The 17184-nt window shown below is 42.7% G+C and overlaps 1 protein-coding gene across 1 annotated transcript in view; it reads left to right on the top strand.

Moving 5' to 3' along the window:
• CARMIL1 (capping protein regulator and myosin 1 linker 1) overlaps positions 1 to 17184 on the top strand; it is a 361872-nt gene that overhangs the window by 126441 nt on the left and 218247 nt on the right. The window contains exon 8 of the mRNA XM_040433531.1: positions 242 to 315. Coding sequence (XP_040289465.1) covers positions 242 to 315 — 74 coding nt within the window. The remainder of the gene's footprint in view (positions 1 to 241; positions 316 to 17184) is intronic.

Genomic DNA, 17184 nt, shown 5'->3' with positions numbered 1-17184 from the left:
AGGTTTATTTTCATAGGAGAGGGGAATAAGCCGTTGTCAACGTGCCAGATCCTTCTTCCCCAACATCTGTAGTCATGGAAAAGTAGTGTGGCCTTTATACACAAAGGATTGTTGGATGAATTTCATCGAATGTGTATGGCCACCGTTAATTTTTCTTTTTGCAAAGAAATAAGAAAAGTGTTAATTTTCTCTTACAAAATAATTGTCTTCTATAAATGAAAAGCTAATTTAATCTTTGTAGGATGTGGATACAATATACTTAACACAAGATACAAGGGAACTGAATTTGCAAGATTTCAGTCATCTAGATCACAGGTAATTGAACATACTAAATCCTTAAGGTGTGTTCTTAATTATTAATCTGCATCTGGCGAGACAGTATGAAGTACGGCCATGTTGGTTGTCACTTTAAATATTGTGTAAAACCTCTTTAAAAGGGGACCTTTCACCACTAAATGCTAAGCAGTCTGCATGTAACACTTTATATAGAGCAGAAGAAGCTGAACAGATTGATTGACTATTCATTTATTCATTTATTTATTTAAACCTCTGTATGCTCGGTATGCTAGAGAGTCATGTAGGTGATGATTAATGGCTAACTCTGCAAGACTAAGCATGCAGGGATTAGGACCACCCTGTAATCCAGCAGCGGTGGTCGTGCTTTCACACTATAGGAAAAAGCTACGGCCTATGTGCACTCCCACAGTCCCAGCCACTAGAGAGGACGCTGTCTTTTCCTATAGTGTGCAAGCACGACCACCGCTGCTGGATTACAGGGTGGTCATAACCCCTGGATACGAGAAGTGTATAATGTGATGGAAAAATCAATCAAGCCAGCATAGAAGGCAAAATGGACAATCACTTAAATTTCGCTACCTGATAAATCCCATTAGCTGAAGTGACAGAACCACTTTAAATTTACAAATTACGCGTTAAGTTATATTGAATCTTTTCCCATAAACGTACATATCAATCTGTTCTGCTCTATAACTTGCTGCCTACGATTTCATGGTAGTGAAAGAAGAAAAAAATAAATAAAAAAAAAATAATTGGTTTTGTTTTATATAAATAAAAGGAATATAGTTTGAAAGTGCTGGTCCAGGATCCTTTTGTTTTTCTCCTCTCACCACGCATGTTCATGGTGACAGGTTCACTTTAACCCTTCACTACAGAGCCACTTTTCACGTTAAATCTCAGGCCTATTTTTGCAAATCTGGCTTGCGTCAATTTATGTGTTAATAACTTTGGTATGCTTTTACTTATCCAAGCCGTTCTGAGAAGTTTTTCTCGTGACACATTGTACTTCATGACAGCGGTAATTTTGAGTCGATATATTTCACCTTTATTTATAAAAGAATCCAAAATTTACTCAAAATTTAGAAAAATTCACAATTTTGTAAATTTGAATTTCTCTTCTTTTTAGACAGATAGTAATATCTCATAAAATAGTTATCAATAAATATTCCCCTATATTTTGGCATCATTTTGTAAATGTAATATTTTTTTTTTTAGGACATTAGAAGCAATTTTTCTAATTTTCAACAACATTTCCAAAACCTTTTTTTAAAGGGAACCTGTCACCTGGATTTGGGGTATAGAGGACATGGGCTGCTAGCTCGCCGCTAGCACATCCGCAATATCCATTCCCCATAGCTCTCTGTGCTTTTATTGTGTCGAAAAAACTATTTTTTATATATATTTATATATATATATATATATATATATATATATATATATATATATATATATGTAAATTAACCTTAGATGAGTCCTGTCTCTTCCATGCTTGAGAGATGAGTCCAGCGTTCTCTGAGTCTGAGCCCAGCCACGCCCACTGTGAAGGAGCCTAGCACTGCCCCGCATTCTCCGAATCTCCTCCTTGCTCCCCGACGTCACAAAGCTAGAGTGCCGTAATCTCGCGATGTGTAAGCTAGCGCATGCGCAGTGTCATCATAGTGTTCCTTCCCTGTGCTGGCATCAGCCTCACGGAACGAACTGCGCATGCGCTAGCTCACGTATCGTGAGATTACGGTGCTCTAGCTTTGTGACGTCGGGGAGCAAGGAGGAGATTCGGAGAATGCGGGGTGGTGCTAGGCTGGGCTCAGTCGGAGAAAGCTCCTTCACAGTGGGCTTGGCTGGGCTCAGAGTCTGAGAACACTGGACTTATTTCTCAAGCATGGAGGAGACAGGACTCCTCTAAGGTTCATTTACATATCTATCAAATCATTTTTTTTACACAATAAAAGCACAGAGAGCTATGGGGACTGGATATTGCGGATGTGCTAGCGGCAATCTAGCAGTGCATGTCCTCAGCTCTATACCCAAAATCCAGGTGACAGGTTCCCTTTAAGTACCAATTCAGTTACAAAGTGATTTTGAGGGGCTTTCGTAATGGAAACCACCCATAAATGACTCAATTTTAGAAGCTACACCCCTTAAAAAATATATTAAAAGGGTACTGAGCACTTTGACCCCCTAAGTGTTTTACGGAATTTGGAAACACTTGGCTGTGAAAAGGAAAAGTTTCATTTATTCCAATAAAATGTTGCTTTAGCCCCAAATTTTTCATTTTCTTTTTTACAGCATTCACTTGAGGGGGCGTATCATGTGATATTTTTATAGAGCAGGTTGTTACGGATGCGGCGATACCCAATATGTCTATTATTTTTATTTTTGTTAAGTCTTACTCAGTGAAAGCCTTTTTGAACAGAATAAAATCTTGTTTTTTATTGTGTAAAACTTTATTTTTTTACTTTCTTTTTTGTCCCACTCTGGGTCTTCAACATTTGGGGGTCTGATCCTCTGTACAATGCATTACAATACATCAGCACGGGGATCGGATGGAAACTCCCTCCACAAACCTTGCACGTGCACAGGTGAAAACACTGATGCTGGCGCATATAGCAGGGGTCCGGCTGTCAGTGACTGCTGGACCCCTGCAGCTGATCGGGCAGGCGCAGCTCCTGTATGGCGCTGGTACTGTACGGGTTAAACATACTTTGAGAATCTGAGTAAAAGATAGAGGTGATAAAATGTCAGCTCCCCAGAAATACCTTTTGAACTCTTCTCAGAGAAAACTGGTCAAAGGAAATCTTATGTGCCGGGTCCTGTGTCTTAAATGTACATTTAGAAGCACAAACGTATGCTAAAATGTATTGTCGGTGGCTATATTGTCATCAGTTGTAATCTATTTCAGACCATCACACCACAGTTATATGTGTTAAGAATGAAAGTTGTGGTCAGTTACAGGCAATTTATTATTGTCCTAAACTGTGCAGAAATTATTATAAAGGTCAAAACTTATCATGAGGGGAATATTTGAAGCCCATTTTGCAGAGTCTGCGTTGTAGCACTTTGCACCAAATTTATCAAAGGTTGCGGGCTGTCTTTTAAATTTGGCGCAACTTTAAACACTTTTGTCTAGAAATGCTACTCCAGTTTTCTGCACCACCCTCTAAAGACATGATTTTGAGACTTGTATTGTGACGTTTTATTTTCTTTTAAAGTCCCAACAGTAAATCTGGAGTGAAATCAATTTCCATAGATAACGTCGCCGACTTTCCGTCCAGACAGAATTCCGTAGTGCAGGGCTCGATAAATTCCTCCTTAGGTTCTTATCAGTTTCTGAGGAATGTCTTCATATGAGACTGGTGTGTTTTATATTTTGAATTGCTTTGAGGACAGTTCTATAAAATCTTGGTTTCCTTATTAAAGGAATAAGTGACATGTGATCTTGCAACGATTACAACATTTTCCAAGCATTATAGCTTGGTGATGCTTGGTTGCATTTTTTTTCTAATATGAGTAATTCAGTTTCTGACTGCAAATTTGGATCAGGTACTGTTTTAGGGTACTTTCACACTTGCGTTGTGAAGATCCGGCAGGCAGTTCCATCACCGGAACTGCCTGCCGGATCTTGAAATCCGTGTGCAAACGGATAGCATTTGTAGACTGATCCGGATACGCATCCGTGCATGCGCAGACCGGAAAACTGGATCCGATTTTCCGGAACACTTGGTGCTGGATCCGGCAATAATGCATTTAAATGGAAAATAATGCTGGATCCGGCATTCCGGCAAGTGTTCCGGAATTTTGGACAGAGAAAATACCGCGGCATGCTGCGGTATTTTCTCCGGCCAAATACCGTAAGAGTGACTGAACTGAAGACATCCTGATGCATACCGGATGGATTACTCTCCATTCAGAATGCATTAGGTTAAACTGATCAGTTTTTTTTCTGGTATTGAGGAAAAAAACTCAATCCCGGAAAACGGAACTCAATACCGGAAAACTTTAACGCAAGTGTGAAAGTACCCTTAAAGGGCATCTGGATTTGTACCTATGACACTGGCTGACCTGTTACATGTGCACTTGGCAGCTGAAGACTTCTGTGTTGGTCCCATGTTCATGTGTGCACATTGCTTTGAAAAATTTTGTATTAATATATGCAAATGAGTTTCTAGGAGCAATGGGGGCGTTACTGTTACACCTAGAGGCTCTGCTCTCTCTGCCACTGCCGCACCTCTGTACTTTGATTGACAGGGCCAGGCGTTGTGATCATGTTTACACTGCCTGGCCCTGTGAACATTGGACCAACACAGATGCCTTCAGCTGCCAAGCGCACATGTAACAGGTCAGCCAGTGTCATAGGTACAAATCTTCTGACAGATGCCCTTTAAAGACCACCACTCCTGTCTTAGTATTCTATATCAAATAACAATTGTTCATGAAAGTAACAGTTTTACAGCATCTTTTCTCAGAACCATATGCTGTTACTCTGTTATTGCTCTGTGAATTGACACCTGGGTATTACCAGTTGGAGGCATGTCCCTGCACGTTGTATCCAGCCAGTGCCGACCATGCCAGACTCTGAAGGGATACATTCACTTTTACAAGGGGAATGGCAATGCCCAGCTGTAGATTTATTCTGCAGGAACAGAACAATGCAGAGTTGGACAAAATATGTTACTTTATGGGGAATTGAAGGATTTACTAAGGCCTCTTGCACACAAAAGTTTTTTTTTTTCAGTTTACGTTCCGTCTTTTTACTTACCATACGCGGAACCATTCATTTCAATGGATCCTCAAAAAAAACGGAAGGTACTCCGTATGCTGTTTCCGTATTTCTGTTTTTACGTTCCGTTCAAAGATAGAACATGTCCTATTATTAGGGATAGTACTATTCTATCAGGGGCCAGCAGTCCCGTTCCGAAATGCACACGGACGTCATCCGTATTTTTTGTGGATCCGTTTTTTGCGGACCGCAAAATACTGAAAAAGCCACACTGTCGTGTGCAAGAGACCTAAAACTGAGATGTCCGGTGTCAGGTCAGGTGCTTACAGTGATCTCCTTCACGGTATGAGGACGAGGCATTGCTATTGCGATCCCTCGTCCCCATACAGAATCATTGTTTCTGGGCAGCAGATCGCTGTTTAGCCTACGTTCACACGACCGTATGTATTTTGCGGTCCACAAAATGCGAATCCGCAAAAAATACGGATGACGTCTGAATGACATCCGTGTCGCATCCTTTTTTTGCAGATCCATTGTAACAATGCCTGTCCTTGTCCGAAAAACGGACAGGAATAGTACATGTTCTATATTTTTTGCGGGGCTACGGAACGGACATACGAATGCGGACCCATTGCAACAAGCTTTTGCAGGAACCTTCGTTCCCAAATATATGCCCGATTATCGAGCAGCGTAAATCCACCTTAATATCCAATTTATACATAGGTCAGGATAATTTTATCAGACACAATGGATTCCAAATGATCAGAGACTTCATTGATTCATGCTGAGAATAATGTGAAATTGTCATACAGATGAATAAACCTGATTTGCATCTTCTAAGAAGTGTGCCGCAAATTCATTGTACTAGTATTCGTACTGAAGAGTCCTTTGTGGCACCTTCGCACTACACGGTGTGCGGTCCCATTGCTCTTTCTTCATTGTCTTGGTGGCATATTCTTTTCTTCTGAACATTGTAAGTATGGGTAAAGGTTGGATTATGCCATCATGTGTTATGCTGTCTGGTTGATGCATTATCAAATGGAGATGACTGGCTGCCTTTCTGATTATTGGAGTGCAATGACTTGACACATTGTGATGGATGACACATGATCTAATGACAGCGGATGAAAAACACTTCTTAAGGGATACAGCATCTGAAAACCCTATGCTGGCCAGTTTACAAATCATCCATTTAGCTTCTTTTTTGAAGAATGTGAAGTTGGCCAATCTAGTCCTAATATTTTATACTAGCTAGCTGCAGGGCTTGGTTTTAGGCTTATTTGAATTGTTATGCCTGCTTATAAATATGGATCATAAATATCTATTATATAATTATATCTTTCTTATTATATTTTCCCTATTGATTGCTGTAACTGAATAATAATTGGTCTTCTCCTCACTAAATGCTCCTCTCTCCAGTTAATCTTGAATACAGCATCCAGGCTTCTCTTTCTGTCCAGCCACTATGATGCCTCCAGTCTGTGCCCGTCACTGCATTGGTGGTCTATTCACTATAGAATACAATTTAAACCAATCGGGGTACAACCCTGTAGTGTGGCTGGCCGCATGCAGCCAATCCACGTTCACCTGCAGCATTCAGTGACCGCACAATTTTACCGCAAAATTGTGCGGCCATTGATTGCCACGTACCCTTAGTCTCGCCCACAAAGCTCTCCACAGTGCTGCAACACCATATAACTATTTCTTCTTCACTATCTACCGCCATACCCGTGCTGTTATTCTATCGGTCTAAGACTAAAAGACCTTTACATGGGCTAATGATTAGGCCAATTATCTTGAAGGAGCATTCCTAGGAACGCTCCTTCCTGATAATTTCCCTGTATAAAGGTGCAGCTGATCATCCATTGAATGAATGGTCATTGATTTAGACTTCAAAATCATCTCTTCTGAGCAGCACTTTGCTCTGTGTAAGGCGGAGTTCACATCAGCTTTCAGCCTTTAAATTCTACTGCTCCATTATAGGAGCAAGAGAATGGAAAGGAAGGATTAGGCACATAACTCAGCTGAACGGAGCTTACAGACCCATAGACTATAATGGGGTCCGTTATGTCTCTGCTTCAAAAATCTTCCTATGACCGGACACCTAAGTCCTGCATGCATGACTGAGCGGAAACCTAACGGACCCCATTGTAGTCTATGAGGTCCGTAGGCTCCCATTTGGCTCAGTTATGTGCCAAATCCGTCCTTTCCGTTCTTCTGCTCCTATAACAGACCAGGAGAACGGAAAGGCTGAACGTTGATGTGAACTCAGCCTAAACCACGATCTGCTGGCCAGAAACGATGCTGTATGGGGACGAGTGATCAACGTAGCTACAAATTTGTGTTGTATATTACTGAACTGTTTGCTAGGTTTACTATGAGTTTCTTCAGATGCGCAGAGTATTTGTAGATCTGTTTGCTATATTCTGTAGTAACCCAATTAGATGGCATTACAGTTTCCTCTAAATCTCCCCCGATTCTCTTTGTGGAGGATTTTGGTATGCGAACGCTGTGCCTGTCTCGATAAAGATATTCACACTCTGCCGCAGCGGATCTATCTTGTGCTAACACATTTAGGATTAGGATGCTTGACAGGATATTGTTTCCTTATTAGAAACAAGTCTCGTCTGTCTGAACATTTAGTGATTACATTATGTAATTCATAGCTTCTTTTATCATATCCAGGGTAGACCGCATTAGTGTACAGAGCTAGATGGAGCACGAGACTAATGATAAAGAGCTTTGCTTGTGTCATTTTCTCTACAGGACTAGAGATATTTGATATATTGTTCTCTGATATATGTCTAAGGCCACATGCACTTGACCGTACGTATTTTGCGGTCTCCAAATTGCAGATCTGCAAAATATAGATACTGTCCGTGTTGCGTCTGCATTTTTAGCGGACCTGTTGAATTCAGTTCGTCCGTGGTCCGCATCCGTATGTCTGTTCCTCAAAAAGGTAGAATATGTCTGCAGAATGCGGACCACGGACCCAACGAAGGCCATAGGTCCGCAACAAAAAATGTGAACTTCACTCAGACTTCAAAACTGATGCGGTCGTGTTCATGAGGCCTAATAGACAGACACACTGATGGATCGACGAATGGGCAGATGGATGACGGAAAGATAGATACAGGAGTGGGATTCAAATTTGTAACTACAGGTTCCCTACTTTGCTGACAAAGATGTGCACCTAGCGTTAATAAGGGAAGATATTAGTATTTACAATGTTCCAAATATACCATATAAATATATAGAATCTAAAAGAAAATGTACCAATAAATCTTTGCAATCAAGCATTTTATCCAAAGTCTTACAGCTGACATTTTCTTTGACTGTAGACATTCTGTTCCCTTATCTTCTGCATCCACCCCAGACCATCTTGACAACTCCTGGACATGACTCATTTCTGTAGAGTTTTCCGCTGATATTTTTGGCTCCTCACTGTGCTCCCTGAATATAATTATACCCCTCTCTTTGATTTTATTAACCAGTTTTACTGAATCATGGAGAACTGGCTGGATCCCACTCCTGGATAGATATATACATATCTGTCTCTTCACAAATACAAATTATTGGACAAAAATATATAATTTCCTTATGTCATGATTGTTTCTTTGTTATATCCGCTACACCAGATTTTTTAGAACCTTTTATATTGGGTGAGCGTGCCATTACCCTTTTAAATTTTTTCCTGTCCTTAATTACTCCATTGTTTCCAGCAGAAAATTACTCTTGTTTTTGAGAAGAATTTGTAGCCAAGGAGGAGTATGAAATAAAGCCATTACTTATTTATTTCTGTCAATGTAACCATATGAGGGCTTGTCTTTTGCCGGATAGGTCATCATATCAGATTGGCGAGGGTCCCATGTGTCTGAACTTGGTATACCGGTGTTTCGTAGTCTGCTTCATTACGCCTTGAGGCAGCAGACCACGAAAAGGCCTCTCAGGCCCATCATGGACGCCCTGGTGGCCATAGTTAGGCCCCCTGCTGCCATGATAATGTATTGACTCTGCGCAAATGTGTGTGGGTAGGAGAATGGTGGCTGAGGTAAAAACTGAGTGGACCTAAGCCATTCTTTAGTTGAAGTTCTGTGACAAAATGGTGTGACTTGCAGTGAGTAACAGATACAGCGTGCTTCTGACCTAAATGATGTTCTGTGGCCTGCACTTGTCAGTCAGATGACTTTACTGCTAGTCTCAATGGCTACTGCCTACATTCATCAATGAGATGGAAAGCAAATGGTGTATGGATCAGCTCACCTAGACCTCCTTGGAGTGACAGGCAGGGTTGTCTCACAGTTACAAAGTCAGCTGCAAAAGTGGAAGGCACACAGCACTCAGAAATAAAATCCAATAACTTTATTTGGGACACATAGAAAAAGTAAAATCCAAGTAGCCAATGTCAATTAGATGACATCACTACTAGGCTCAGCGGCAAGAGTCTCGTCTCCAAACAGGCTGCCGTCACAGGCAGTAATTCAAATAGATGCCTGAGAAAAAAAATATAATAGGAAGGCCTGAACCGTGAATCCAGAAGAAGTTATGAAAGATGGCTGGACCTATGTTTATACTAGTGGTCCCCACATTCTACACTGAGAGATGGCTGCGAGCCACATTCAGTGCAACCTGTGTATGGTTTTGGATTGTTACTTCAGCAGTTGTCCTAACCAGCATGCAGTAGAGTCTCTCCAAGCCCAGTGTCACACCTAGCTTTTATCTGGGCTTCTGCAGCTCCAGGATGTGAGGAAAACTATCATTAACAATGTGCATTTCAATAGAAGGTGCTGATGGACGGGTAAAGTCCCATATCCTATCATTTTTAGGAACATAGTTGAGAAAACAGTACTGAGGGTTTCCCTCAACTACGACTCATACATTTATACCTTCCTCTTAAACATAGGTGGGGGGGGGGGGGGGGTAAGAGGAAGGTATAAATGTATGAGTGGTAGTTGAGGGAAACCCTCAGTAAGGCTACTTTCACACTCTCGTTTTGGGCGGATCCGTCATGGATTTGCAAAAACGCATCCGTTACAATAATACAACCGCATGCATCCGTCATGAACGGATCAGTTTATATTATCTGTAACATAGCCAACACTGATCAGTCATGAACTTAATTGAAAGTCAATGGGAGACTGATTCGTTTTCTATTGTGTCAGAGAAAACTGATCCGTCCCCATCCATTTTGGACCACTTGTGATCCATTTTGGACCGCTTGTGAGAGCCCATGATGAATCTCACAAACGGAAACCAAAACGCCAGTGTGAAAGTAGCCTTACTGAGGGTTTCCCTCAACTACGACTCATACATTTATACCTTCCTCTTACCCCCCCCCCCTTCCCGCCACCTATATTTATTAATGTAGTTCTACACATCACTAAACTGCCTGAGGGCCCTGTTTGACACTGGTCATGTGGCTGCTGCAGCCCGTAACTGGTCGCAGCAGTGATGTGTCCCCCATGTGTCATGTGACCCAAGAAGGATGGTGACACACAGATGCTGGAGCGAAGCAGTGGGAGAGCTTTCCTCTGCAGGTCCAGTCATGTGGGTCTGACAGAAGGGCCTCCTGAAGGTGAACAACACCTTTACTAATAAGAAGACAGAGCAGTTTACCAATTAGAATATGTGATTACCTGATAAGGCCCTTGTACTTTTATGTTTTGTACTGTGAAGGCTGCTAAAATATAATTGTGTGACAAATTATAAATTCATTCATTATAAACTGATAAGATAAGTTTATAGCAGAATAAAGAACATGGATGAACAAGCTGCTGTGATTTGTTAAGCTTGCTGAATATCTCCAGATCTTCCTTTTATTGGCGGTACTATTATGTATGATGAAGAATAATTAGACTATTAGCTAAGTCTAAGAATAATTGACCGTGTGTATTAAGATGCTTTCATTTTTTACTTTGTCTGTTAAGAGGACATAGTTTTATGCACGTGTTGGTAATTAATACATAATTTGATTTGCAGTATTTTAAATAGAACAAAACTAATATATATAAAACTGCAGATGAGGTAAATAAAATAAAAAAATTGAAGAGATAAAAACAATCCCAAGAGGAACAGGAGCTAGAATACTTGATGAAAATAAACCTTAGATTGAAAAGTAGTTTATGGCACAATTCCTTTAAGAACCAAAGATCTGGACAATTATCGGGGATTTGTACCAACGCTTGTTCCAGAGAATTGTCCCTTGTAAATGAGCTAACGATCACATCGCAGCACATAAAATCCTTGTTCGTGGCATCTCATCGTCCCGTGTAAACAGGGATGTTTTGCCAACAAACAGGGAAACTATGGGGAAGATCTCCATACAACCTTAGTCATGGCTGCATGTAAATACAACCAATGAGCAGGCAAGCTGCGGTTTTCTGTCTGGCATGGGATATGGAGAAAAACTGTTTTCTCGGACATAATAGAAAACGCATCCGGCACCAATTGACCTACAATGGTTTTAATGTCGGATTCGTCATGGCTATTTTAACCCCTTAAGGACCGGGCTCATTTTCACCTTAAGGACCAGGCCATTTTTTGCAAATCTGACCAGTGTCACTTTAAGTGCTCATAACTTTAAAACGCTTTGACTTACCCAGGCCGTTCTGAGATTGTTTTTTCGTCACATATTGTACTTCATGACACTGCTAAAATTGGGTCAAAAAAGTTAATTTTTTTGCATAAAAAAATACAATTTTTACCGTAAATTTTGAAAAATTAGCAAATTTCAAATTTTCAGTTTCTCTACCTCTGTAATACATAGTAATACCCCCAAAAATTGTGATGACTTTACATTCCCCATATGTCTACTTCATGCTTGAATTGTTTTGGGAATGATATTTTATTTTTTGGGGATGTTACAAGGCTTAGAAGTTTAGAAGCAAATTTTGAAATTTTCAGAAATCTTCAAAATCCCACTTTTTATGGACCAGTTCAGGTTTGAAGTCATATTGTGAGGCTTAGATAATAGAAACCTCCCAAAAATGACCCCATTCTAGAAACTACACCCCTCAAGGTATTCAAAACTGTTTTTTCAAACTTTGTTAACCCTTTAGGTGTTCCACAAGAGTTAATGGCAGATGGAGAAACAATTTTGAAATTTATATTTTTTGGAAAATTTTCCAATATAATCAATTTTTTCCAGGAGTAAAACAAGGGTTAACTGCCAAACAACACTCAAAATGGGTTGCCCTGATTCTGTAGTTTGCAAAAACACCCCATATGTGGTCGTAAACTACTGTTTGGCCGAACGGTAGCACATAGAAGGAGGGGAACACCATATGGGTTTTGGAAGGCAGATTTGGCAGGACTGGTTTTGTTTATACCATGTCCCATTTGAAGCCCCCTGTTGCACCCCTAGAATAGAAATTTCAAAAAAGTGACTCCATCTAAGAAAGTACACCCCTCAAGGTATTCAAAACTGGGTTTACAAACTTTGTTAACCCTTTAGGTGTTCCACAAGAGTTAATGGCAGATGGAGAAACAATTTTGAAATTTCTATTTTTTGGAAAATTTTCCAATATAATCAATTTTTTCCAGGAGTAAAACAAGGGTTAACTGCCAAACAACACTCAAAATGGGTTGCCCTGATTCTGTAGTTTGCAAAAACACCCCATATGTGGTCGTAAACTACTGTTTGGCCGAACGGTAGCACATAGAAGGAGGGGAACACCATATGGGTTTTGGAAGGCAGATTTGGTAGGACTGGTTTTGTTTATACCATGTCCCATTTGAAGCCCCCTGTTGCACCCCTAGAATAGAAATTTCAAAAAAGTGACTCCATCTAAGAAAGTACACCCCTCAAGGTATTCAAAACTGGGTTTACAAACTTTGTTAACCCTTTAGGTGTTCCACAAGAGTTAATGGCAGATGGAGAAACAATTTTGAAATTTATATTTTTTGGAAAATTTTCCAATATAATCAATTTTTTCCAGGAGTAAAACAAGGGTTAACTGCCAAACAACACTCAAAATGGGTTGCCCTGATTCTGTAGTTTGCAAAAACACCCCATATGTGGTCGTAAACTACTGTTTGGCCGAACGGTAGCACATAGAAGGAGGGGAACACCATATGGGTTTTGGAAGGCAGATTTGGTAGGACTGGTTTTGTTTATACCATGTCCCATTTGAAGCCCCCTGTTGCACCCCTAGAATAGAAATTTCAAAAAAGTGACTCCATCTAAGAAAGTACACCCCTCAAGGTATTCAAAACTGGGTTTACAAACTTTGTTAACCCTTTAGGTGTTCCACAAGAGTTAATGGCAGATGGAGAAACAATTTTGAAATTTATATTTTTTGGAAAATTTTCCAATATAATCAATTTTTTCCAGGAGTAAAACAAGGGTTAACTGCCAAACAACACTCAAAATGGGTTGCCCTGATTCTGTAGTTTGCAAAAACACCCCATATGTGGTCGTAAACTACTATTTGGCTAAACGGCAGGACATAGAAGAAGGGGAACGTCATTTTTGGAAGGCAGATTTTGCTGGACTGGTTTATTGACACCATGTACCCTTTCAAGCCCCCTGATGCACCCCTAGAGTAGAAACTCCATAAAAGTGACCCCATCTAGGAAACTACGGGATAAGGTGGTTGTTGTTTTGGGACTATTTTTGGGGTAAATTTGATTTTTGGTTGCTCTATATTAGTCTTTTTTGAGGCAATGTAACAAAAAAATGTAATTCTAAAATTGTTTCTACATTCACTATTTGGTTTTGTGGAACACCTAAAGGGTTAACATAGTTTGTAAAGTAACTTTTGAATACCTTGAGGGGTGTAGTTTCTTAGATGGGGTCACTTTTTTGGAGTTTCTAGTCTAGGCTACATCAGGGGGGGCTTCTAATGGGACATGGTGTCAAAAAAAAAACTGTCCATCAAAATCTGCCTTCCAGAAACCATATGGAGTTCCCTTCGTTCTATGCCCTGCCGTGCGGCTATATAACCATTTACGACCACATATGGGGTGTTTCTGCAAACTACAGAATCGGGGCAATAAATATTTAGTTTTGTTTGGCTGTTAACCCTTGCTTTATTACCGGCAAAATGGATTCAAATTGAAATTTTGCCCAAAAATTGGTGTTTTGGCACAGTTTTTATTTTATATTTTTAACACCGTTCATCCGAGGCGTTTGGTCAAAAGTTATTTTTATAGCGACGACTTTTACGCACGCGACGATGCCCAATATGTATGGCTCTCAGACTTTGGAGACACTAAGCAGGCATCCTAAAACTGCGGCCCTCCAGATATTGTAAAACTACAATTCCCACCATGCCCTGCTGATGGCTGTAGGTTGTCTGGGCATGCTGGGAGTTATAGTTTTACAACATCTGGAGGGCCGCAGTTTGAGGATGCCTGCTCTAAAACTAATATTTTTTGGGGAAAGAAAAATTGTTTCCGTGTCTCCAAAGTCTGAGAGCCATAGTGTTTTATGTTCTCTAGTGGACTGTTGAGGATTATAAAAATTTAGTACTCCATGGAAGTGTGATACTCCCTGAAGCAATTGATAATGCAGAGGCCCGGATGATCGGGGCAAGTGTCACATTGAGTAGTGGTGTCCTTCCGTATCCCCCTCTTGTGACACACTCTGCACTTTTTTTGGGTTCGTCCCTTCTTTCCAGTATGGGGGACCACACCTGGAAAGTGTTGGCCAGGGACGATCCGGGCGCCTCCAATTCCCGAGGTACTCCGGCCTGCTCTTTCCCGGTCCGAAAAGATCAGGTCTTTGAGGACTGCCTCATAGAACTGGAGGAATGTCCCTGTGCTGCCAGCGCTTCGGGATAGTACAAAAGAGTTGTACATGGCAACCTGTACCAAGTAGACCGCAACTTTTTTGTACCATGCCCGGGTTTTGCGCATGGCGTTATATGGCGTGAGGACTTGATCAGAGAGATCAACTCCTCCCATATACCGATTGTAGTCGACGATACAATCGGGCTTGAGGACCGTTGCCGCGGTACCTCGCACAGGGACAGGGGTGGTGCCGTTACCGTGGATTGTGGACAGCATAAGGACATCCCTCTTGTCCTTATACCTGACCAGCAACAGGTTTCCACTGGTAAGGGCACGGGTCTCACCCCTGGGGATAGGTACCTGGAGGGGGTAGGCAGGGAGGCCGCGTTGATTTTTCCGCACGGTCCCACAAGCGAACGTGGATCTGGCGGCAAGGGACCTGAACAAGGGAATGCTGGTATAAAAGTTATCCACGTACAAGTGGTAACCATTATCCAGCAGTGGGTACATAAGGTCCCACACGAGTTTCCCGCTAACACCCAGAGTGGGGGGACATTCTGGGGGTTCAATACGGGAATCTCGCCCCTCGTACACACGAAATTTGTAAGTGTACCCTGAGGCACTCTCACAAATTTTGTATAGCTTCACGCCATACCTCGCCCGCTTTGTGGGAATGTATTGGCGGAAACTGAGTCTCCCCTTGAACGCAACGAGAGACTCATCAACCGCGACCTCCCTTCCAGGTACGTAGGCCTGCTGAAATGTGGCCCCAAAGTGATCGATGACCGGCCGTATCTTATACAGCCGGTCATAGGCAGGATCACTTCGGGGAGGACATGCTGCATTATCGGAATAATGCAGACATTTCCGGATGGCCTCAAACCGGTGACGTATCATGACCATACTGTACAGTGGGGTCTGGTATAGGACGTCCCCACTCCAGTATTGCCTGACACTGGGTTTTTGGACTAGACCCATATGCAGCACGAGGCCCCAAAATGTCCTCATTTCGGCTGCACTGACCGGCGTCCAGCCACCGGGTCTAGCCAAAACTGAGCCTGGGTTTTGAGCGACGAACTGTTGGGCGTACAGATTCGTCTGCTCCACCATCAAATTCACCAGTGAGTTACTGAAAAAAAAACTAAAATAGTCTATTTCAGTAAACCCCACTGTGGGAATCTGGATTCCAGGATTGCCAGCAAAATCCGGAATCTCAGGCTCAAAGTCCACTGGGGGACACCAGCTAAGTTCATCGGCAGGGGGCTCCGGTGGACTTATTTGGTGGGCCGGGAAACCAGTACGAACCCCAGGGCGGCTCGTACTAGGGTGGGCCACAGGATCCCTAGCATGTGGGGCCCCTGGCTCCGCCTGGCGGCGTCTCCGCCGCCTTGGTGGCTCATCGTCATCAGATGATGATGAGGAGGATGCGGATGATAAAAGGAATGTGGGGTCATCCTCATCCTCACTGGGGCTCTCAGAGTCGGAGGCAATCTGGGCGTATGCCTCCTCGGCCGAGAACATCCGGCGGGCCATGGGTGTGTGTGCGTGTAGGTGTGCGTGTGTGGCAAACTTTATTATATGTGCGTGTGTGGGGGGGCAACGGGTGTTCGCGTACTAAAAAGTCCAGGCAAAAAAATGGGCAAGTGTTAGAAAAAAAAAAAGTTAAAACTTGCTGATCAGCGGTACAACGCTGATCAGCGGTCGGTGGGGTGGTGGGGCGGGCGATGCGCTAACAGTGGACGGACGCTAAAAAGTGCCGGCCAGTCAGCGCACGCAGAAAAAAAAAAGTGGTGGTGAGTGGGGGGTGGGGGGGGCTGGTGGGGGGTGGGTGGGGGGGGGAGGCAGGTGGGGGGGGGGGGGAAGTGGCTGGTGGGGGGTGGGTGGGGGGGCAAGTGGCAGGAGGGGTCTGGGTTAGGGTTAGATGGAAGTTTGGAAGTTTGGAATAAAAGTACTTTTTTTTTTTTTTTTCTAACTTACTTTTCCCTTCTTTCCCTGCCTAACGGTGCCTCTCCCTCACTGACCCTAACCTACCTGGGTGGCGATGGGTGCAGGAGGGTGATGGATTCCGATTAGGGGGACACAGGAGCTGGTGCTGGACGATGCTGCACGGTCAGGGTGCTGGACAGGAAGAGGAGGGGAGAGAGGAGCGCAGGAAGTTTGAATCTCGCGCCTCTCTCCCCTGCACCAATCAGCACCCTGGACAGCGGCATTCAGCACCAGGGCCGGCACCGCCTCTCCAAATCCTCGGACTGCGATAGGTGGTGTATAATTACGCCACCGATCGCAGTCTTTTTCCGGTTCATCGGGTCACAGGACACCCGAATGGACCGGAAACGCAGAAAACCGCAGGTCTGAATTGACCTGCGGTTTTCTGCGATCGCCGATACGGGGGGGTCAAATGACCCCCCCTGCATTGTTACGGGATGCCGGCTGAATGA

This window comes from Bufo bufo, chromosome 5 (assembly GCF_905171765.1).
Source record: "Bufo bufo chromosome 5, aBufBuf1.1, whole genome shotgun sequence".
Taxonomy (NCBI): Eukaryota; Metazoa; Chordata; class Amphibia; order Anura; family Bufonidae; genus Bufo; species Bufo bufo.
This window is presented reverse-complemented; position numbering and strand designations above follow the sequence as displayed.